The 8,055-nt window shown below is 43.7% G+C and overlaps 1 protein-coding gene across 1 annotated transcript; it reads right to left on the minus strand.

Annotated features, from left to right (window-relative positions):
- Nucleotides 1–5: 5 nt before the first annotated feature.
- Nucleotides 6–7,664, minus strand: hapstr1a (HUWE1 associated protein modifying stress responses a). The gene is made up of 5 exons (XM_061845979.1): nucleotides 7,245–7,664; nucleotides 6,165–6,245; nucleotides 4,426–4,493; nucleotides 4,094–4,304; nucleotides 6–1,421 (listed from the first exon to the last, which is right to left on the minus strand). The coding sequence occupies exons 1-5, from the start codon at nucleotides 7,438–7,440 to the stop codon at nucleotides 1,102–1,104; spliced, it is 876 nt and encodes a 291-aa protein (XP_061701963.1). The 5' UTR covers nucleotides 7,441–7,664; the 3' UTR covers nucleotides 6–1,101.
- Between the last annotated feature and the right edge of the window lie 391 nt (nucleotides 7,665–8,055).

Here is an 8,055-nt window from a genome sequence, read left to right on the forward strand (position 1 = left end):
AGTGGTTCTGCAAAAAAAATTATAATAAATGAAGCAAATGATTAAGCGAGACAATCAAAAGATGAAGCCAGCGCTCATGCAGGAAAGTGAGAGCCAAAGTAAAACGGGTTTGAAGTTTCAACAAAACTGACACGCTTCGTATACTTCCCGTGTTGTCGAGATGAGAGCGTCACTAACGTCACACGGTGGGTCACTTCAAGTGTAAATGCCAAGATAGCAGAGCCTGACTGGAAATAAAATGCTTCACGAGATCTTCGGGGAATCATTTTTTTAAAAAAAACTACAAAAATTTGAGCCAGGTGTGTCAAAACAATATCCGAAAGCCATCGTCTGGCATTTTAATTAAATGATAGCCTATGAGAGAGCAAATTATGGAATAGCTTGGGAGCACATCTCGAGTCTGATGAGAAATGTTCGAGACTTGCCGTTGACAACCTTTTATTCTTACAGCACCGATGTTCTCTCAAAGTTCAATCCAGAAACAGGAAAACTAGAGAAGTGACGCCAAGCGCTCAGCAGCTTCCAAACGTCAGGACTCGGGAGAGGCTACGACTGCAACGTAATGGAAGAGCTGATTTTGTTTGCATGAAATAGTTAAGTGCAAAAAGCCTTATTGCAACTCATCGGAAAAGTCCCACAATCACATAATCGAGCAGCTGCTTTTTAGAATAAGACTGCAAAAAAAGGGTGGTGGGGGGGGAGAATACATCTCTCAAGATCCTCAATTATCTTCAATGAATACTATAATAACCCAAAAAAAAAGGCTTTTTACTGAGTGAAACGTAAATTTGGCTATCACTGTTGTAGACAGTGGAAATGATGTTTAACACTGGTGGTAAAAGAAAAAGTGGTTGAAGCAATCCAAGGACTGGGCTGGACATCAAGTGTGGACCAGTGAGTAACAGAAAGAAGTGTTTGACGTCCTCGGTGACACCTCACGTCCTTGTTAAGGTGGTGGGTGGTGGGCGGGGGTAAGGGCACAAATGTGTCGAGAATCAAGTGGCTTCAGCACAGGGCATCTTCACCCACGAGACAACTGCCTGGATCCCTGCCACACGATCCGCCGCAGACGGCCTTCCGAACGTTAAGCCCAGTGCCGCTTCAAATCATCCTGTTGCGTTTGTGAGTGGGCGAGTCTGTGATGACGTCACTGCACTGGGTGGAGTTTCGTTTTCTGGCCGCGCCCCCTCCCCCGGCCGAGGCCGAGCCGGACGAGTCCAGGTGTAGCGCCATCTCCTCAGAGATGAAAGTGTTCAGGTCTACGTCCAGGAGGCCGTTGCGTCTGCCGCGGCACAACGCCGCCGAGCCCGAAGACGCCCCTCCGCCGGCGCCGCCTCCGTTACTGCTGCTCCCGCTCACGTGTGTAGGGGACCCCGGGGGGCCCGAGCGCACGCTGATGCTCGCCATGGCCCCGCTCAGACCTGGATGCCAAACAAAAAACATGAGTGGGAATGCGAGACCCCAAAGCAGCACTTCTCAAAACGTTTTACGTCAAGCACCGCCATAATAAGTAAAACACAGTGTTCTGACCGGAGATATTTTAACACATGTAGATGAAAATGCCATGAAATAAAGGCTGAAATCCAGAACTTTTGTTTCATATTCCTCTTTTGATCTGAAAACCAAATGTCTTCACTAGACAACAAAAACAACGGACCTTACCAGTCCAATACTTTTGGAGAGATCCTAAATCCTAATTTGCTCATTCCATTCCACAACAGATCATCATGAGGTTTACTTTTTCTGTCAAGTGCCAAAGTGGGTGCTATCAATACATAAATGTTCTTGGGGGAGAGATCCTCAGAAAATATTTATCTGAACGGTTTCTTCCAGTTCCCTTGTACACCATTTTACACAACCGTATACAGCACAATATACCGTCATCTTTTCTTTCATCATCTTTTGGTTTTCTTGCCGTCCACACACGGAATACATTTGACAACTTTGGCTTTTCTATCTTAGCGTCCCCATAAGGCACGCCGCTCAAAATGTTGTATCGACCTTTTCATTCATACCCATGCTCGTACCACACTGAGAATAACTGGACTCTGTCAATATAGACAACTACACTCACATTTAGGTGAGGGTCAATTATTTTCAATATTGGGAATTTGCATTTAGGCTTGGTCCTGATTCCATGTGAACAACGTGGGTTGACTTCACTGCAAAAAAACAACTTATAATTATGTGTGTATGGTTAACTACATCTGAGTGGGGTTAACCCCAACCCGTTTTGCTCAACTAGATCCGTGTAGTGCTTCATTGCAGAACGAAGCCCTGTCGCCATTGGAACCAGGTTTGTGTACAGGTTAACATCCACCTAATAGATGGGGTTAGTCAGTCCATTGTTTTATTTAGTGCATCGCTCATGGCTCTTGACATTTCAAAAACTAGTTTGGGAAGATGATGAAGCAAAGATGTTTGCTTTTGTGAAGTACTACAGACATATTATGGTTGGGAGGCCTCGGCGTGAGTGTGGATTGTGATGTGGACAGGGTGGCGGACAGTGACGCATTCTACCGTTTTAACCAATTACTGCGTAATAGATTTGTCAGTTTTAGCATATTAAACATGATTTTGGAGTAGTCTTGTTGATGATGTTCATGTGCAACAGTATATCATAGCAATACATGCTATAATACCAACTTGGACAATAGGATTCCTCACTCGAGCAAGATACTGTTTTTTTTCACCCTGAAAAGTCATTATTTTGGAAGGTTGACAATTCATCCAACAAATTTGCTATGGATATTTTTTTAAACTGTTGCATATGGATAAATATAGGTTTAAAATACATTTTAAAAAATCATTACAACCCACTCTCACTGTTTTCCTAGTCAACATAATATAGACAGAACCTAAATCCTGTGTAATGTCACTGCTGTCATATACGATTTTCAACAGTTTGTTCTGTCGTTTTTTTTCTCCTCTTTTCTCAGTCAGTCATTCTAAAAGACTTGATTTCCAGTAGTATCCATCACAATACAAGTAAATACACAAAGAGAGTACCCCAATTCCCATATTACACACAGTAACTGTTCTGGCATAAAAGGCACATATATCCACTGCACTACACGCGGGATAGTCGAACCGCATAGATCATCACTAATGAACAATAAAGCAGTAGTAATGTCACAATTACACTTAATAATTGTATGAAAAACAAACATACCTTTTTGTGACATTGTATTCTTACGCCACACAGTTTGTAACATGTAAATGAGAACCGTTACGTTTGCATGACCATGCATGTCCTTACCTGTTATCAAACTGGTTAGAAGGTGGTTTTGTTGTTGTTTGCTTTAAAGCAATTAACTTCTATTTATATTTGTGTAACAGTGAACAATGTTAGATAGGTAAGGAGAGCTGTGATGCAAATCACCTCCACATTAAGTCTTTACCTTAAACTTAATAGAGAAGTTTACTTTTTACCATTTGACTGTTAAGAAAGTTAAAACTTAATTTTAAAATTAACTGTAAAGACAATGATGGAGACAGTTTTACACTGAAACCGTTGATTTCTATTTACATTCCTACTTATGAGACCAACTGTTTTCAAATTTAAACAAAGTTAGTAGGAGCATGGTTGCCCTTTATTGAATAGGTTTGGTGCAATACATGTGTGAGAATATGACTGAAATGAAAATAGCTTGTCAACCACATCACACGGAATATGTGACTGACAGAGAGAGACCCAAAACAAAAACAAGAGCGCTTCAGCTCCGCTCCATAAAAGCACAACTTGAGACGATCTCAAGAGACTTTCTCGCTCACAAACACGGAGGAGGGGCCTCCCCCTGTCACTCCACCGGCCCACAGTCAATACACCTTAACTCTGAACCACATGTGGACGGGCATTTTCTGTGCTAGAAGTGCACACTTGTATATCCGGTAGGATCAACCTTTAACCATAGTGACATGTAACAGTAAACCCCACTGAGGGTCTCAATTCGAGACAGTTTTATCATAAATGAGGGCATGAACATCAGTCGTGGACAATTTCACATTTCAAACACCAAAGTAGTGCGCATTTCAGACTCAATAGGAACAAAAATGCTTGTGATGACATAGATGCCGATTTAGGTCCGCTTACCGTGCAGCGCGATGGCCTCCCTGAAGGGCTGCAGGTCGGCTTCCACAGACGAGCCGGTCTCAGCCGGCGAGTTGGCCCGGCTGGGAGCCACCATGGCCAGCCTCGTGCTGGCCCTGCTACTCCTGTGTGGGGGTGCTTTGCCACACAGGAAGCTGATAAGATCCTCCCTGCGGATAGTTCTCCGGCGCTTTTTTACCCAGGCCAACATGTCCTACAAAGTGGAGTCATGAGCAAGCCAATCAGAGGCGTTTTCAGACTTTTTACTCTTAACCGACAAGCCTTAGGTTAATGGAGAACTGGATTCTGACATATAGCCATGACACCAGGCCAACCTTATTACGCCGCTGGTGTCCTATCTGGATGCCCCTGTCGAAACTTCTCTGATGGGCCTCGACACTCTCTAGGATGATTAAAAACAACAAAATAAATATGAATGACACATGAACTGTGACTGTCACACGACAAATTAAACGCATCCTTCCAGATGCCTTTCCTGTGGTATTAAAAGATAGACAAAAATATGTTGAGCTGTCTGTGCACAGACTGCAGAACAGACTTTCTGCAATCTCTTGGTGTGCCACACAAAATTTTTGTGGCTGAAGAATTCCTAAGATTTTGTATTAGACACACAATAAACGTGCCATTCGGCAACAACCACAAAGGTTATCCTAAGTGGAGACATACTGGCCATTATTGCACCGATACAAGTAGCAGGTTTCCTTTTCAGGGTGCAATTTGAACAGTTTGGAATTGTAGATCAAGACTACTACGGTGCATACAAATGACTGCAAGTGGATTTTGGACAGGTCAGTTTCCAAGAAATGTTGATGTGCCAGGACAGACTGCTCTTGCAACACTGTCCCGTTTGTGATCGGACAGGGCTTTGCATTTACAGATTGTCACGAACGGTGTAGTGGTTCCCTTGTCTGACTGACATGCAGGGAGTGTGGGTTCACTTCCCACTTTGTGAATGTGAATGGTTGTCTGTCGCTTAATAGTCCAGGGAGTAGTCAGACTTTTTCCTGAATTTAGCTGGGATAGGCTCCCGTGACCTTAAGCAGGACAGCATCTTAGGAGATGGAATGTTGTTTTACATAATCATTGTTGGTTTGTTTTCTGTTTCCAAGTGTCGGTGATGATTAGAAAACAAGAAATGAAACTGATAGCAAAGTAGGAAAATGAGACAAAAGTGTCCTTGCTGATCAACATAAAACGAGAAAGTGAATGTAGACAGGGCAGGACCTGACTGGTCATTAGTATGGGAACGGTATAGTCCTAGGGATTTTGGTTGGAACCTCAACTCAGGTTTCTCTGTAGATATGAGAGTTCGTGCATTTGGTTTTCTCCACCTTACTTCCAGATTCCCAAAAAGAGGCCCCATAGGTCAGTGGTTAGAGCATTGGTTTGGTAAACCAGGGGTCATGAGTTCGTATCTCACTGGGGCCTCTACTCCCCAAGAAGGGTTGCGCCAGGAAAGACATACAGCGTAAAAACTGTGCCAAACAAATATGAGCGTTCATCTGCGATGTTATGCTGTGGCGACCCCTAACAGGACAAGCTGAAAGAAACTTCCATATTCCCAAAAGATGGATATCAGGTGAAATGGAGACTTAATTGTCGATAGGTATAAGTCTGAATTGTGGTTTTGTTGCGTGTCCAGCGATCGGCTGGAAACCAACCAGGTTGTACTCTGCCTCTCACTCAGTCAGCTCACTCACACTACCCTGATGAGGACAAGCGCTACACAATATGGATGTACAGATAAATGTAGACTGGCTGTGTATGAAGTGTTAGTTGTCAAAGGGTAAGTATGCTTTGTAGTTTTTGTGAGATTAACTTTGTTTTAGACGTGTAAAACTGTTAAAATTTTACTTGCACACACAATGGTTTGAGTTTGCCTTTTATTTCTGTTACTTGTTGAGTATTAAGTATGCATATTCTAAATTAAAAGAAAAAAAAGCTACAAAATTTTTGATCACCAATGTGTCGTTGCATAGCCACGCAACGTTTTTACGGTTGATGTTCTTCCAATTCAAAAAGCGGAATTACAGAGAGGCGCTGGTGGTTGTACCTTTGTACAGGTTGGTGACTGCCGTAGCAGCATTCTGAAATGGCACCCAGAGTGACAGGCCCTGTTGATGACATACTCGGTCTGCAGGAGAGATAGAGGGGGAGCAGGGGGTCGTTTGGGTTATCAAGATGTGACAATATGAAGCCAAACAGCAACTAAACATCAGAGAAGCGCAGCAGGTCGAGACGGGGGCAATTTTATCTTGGGTGTACAAAGCCACTGGCACCAAAATAAACAGTTAGCGAGCTTGGAAGGGGGGAAAAAAAAAGCAGGCGCACACCAGCTGAAGTGTCCTCTCAGCAGTAAAGTTGCAAAGCAATGTCAAACATATGTCGGTGGACACAACGCACTCTAAAATATGGACATCAATCTTCACCAGGGCAAGACGGTCGTGGCTGGCCGAAGAAAAAAAAACTAATTTCATCCAGTCAACTAATAATATCCACGCCATTTTGTGATTGGGACGCTGGCTAAGCTACACGTTGTCTTGAGAAGTGTCCACTCAGCAGCTGACCGGGTGTCTAAATGCGAGCATATGCGCTGTACTGATTAACTTTCGTCGCCATTACGCGAGACGTGGACCGCAATAGCGAGTAAAACAGATGGTCACATTGACAGTTCAACAAACTGTCATCTGGGAATGTCGCGTAGATACGATTGTTGTTACCATCGCCATTTTGTAACTACCTTGGCTAACGACAGGGTAGCGAATCGGTATAACATTGAGTCAACAAACTAATTTATGGAGACACTACAACATTCGCTTGTTTTATTTTTAAATAGATTACTGCAGTTATATTTACAGAAGATTCTGTACGGGGCTCTTTCGCAGTGTCCCAACTTATGGCCATCAACCAAGTTCATAGTTACCTCTGCCGCAAGTTCACCTAAATTATGCACCGCATCGCTAGTTGAGCAAGTTCCACTGTACACGAGCGAGCCCATTAGAGTTGGAGCAATGTGTCACCATGTCAGTAACGCTGAGCTAAGTTGCTAATCAACAAGCTAAAGGCTACGCTGGCGCTGGGGCGACACTGGCTGTCATCATGCTAACAAACAGAAGAGACCGACGGCTTCAACCTTTGTATAACTGTGCCACTGCGGTGGCGGAGTTCTGGAAAAGATGCCACAGTTTATCCTGGTCGTTGTCGGCCTCCTCCTCGCTCGGCTCTCGCTGCTCCGCCTCGGCCAAACACTGCCGCTCCCATTTTGAGAACCAGTGCTCGGGTCCGTGTTCCTGGATCTCCGAGTCGCCGTCTTCCTTCTTCTCCTCCATGAATCCTCGAAAACTTGGGGAAACCTTACTTCTGCGGGTTTACTGAGCGTATGTGGATGATATATACATGTGTTTAAGGAGAATATTGCCGTTTTCACTACTTCGCTCTCGATTTGGCTCTACCGCGTCACCACCATATCCGAAGCAATGCTTAGCCGACTGTTTTCCGAGTTGCCGATGTCAGGGATATATACAAACGTAAGCTACCTTGTTGTTCGCCTTGTCCCGCCCCGTAGTGTAAACCTATCGATGATTGGCCAAATGGAACTTTGGAGGTGGGCTTTATCTTCAGAGTCGCAAGTCTATTGAGTTTCCAACTTGCCCTTCAACCGGGTCTCCACAATAGAACCGCCGTGAAATTTCCCCCCATTCTAAAGCTTGTAAGAGAGCGCACACGTCTCAAAACTACGATGCCACATGTTATAAATGAATTGTTATCAACTATATTTTTGGACAATCGTTCGTCCTGTTTTCTAAACATACATAGATCTTGAATACATAATGGAGTTTTTGTTTAATATGCACTTCTATTGTTTCCCTTAACTGTCACTGGGTAATCGTTGTCATGTACTTTTGATTTTCTTGTGCTAGAAATGCGTTACAGGTACAGTATTT

This window comes from Syngnathoides biaculeatus, chromosome 16, assembly GCF_019802595.1.
Source record: "Syngnathoides biaculeatus isolate LvHL_M chromosome 16, ASM1980259v1, whole genome shotgun sequence".
Lineage (NCBI taxonomy): Eukaryota > Metazoa > Chordata > Actinopteri > Syngnathiformes > Syngnathidae > Syngnathoides > Syngnathoides biaculeatus.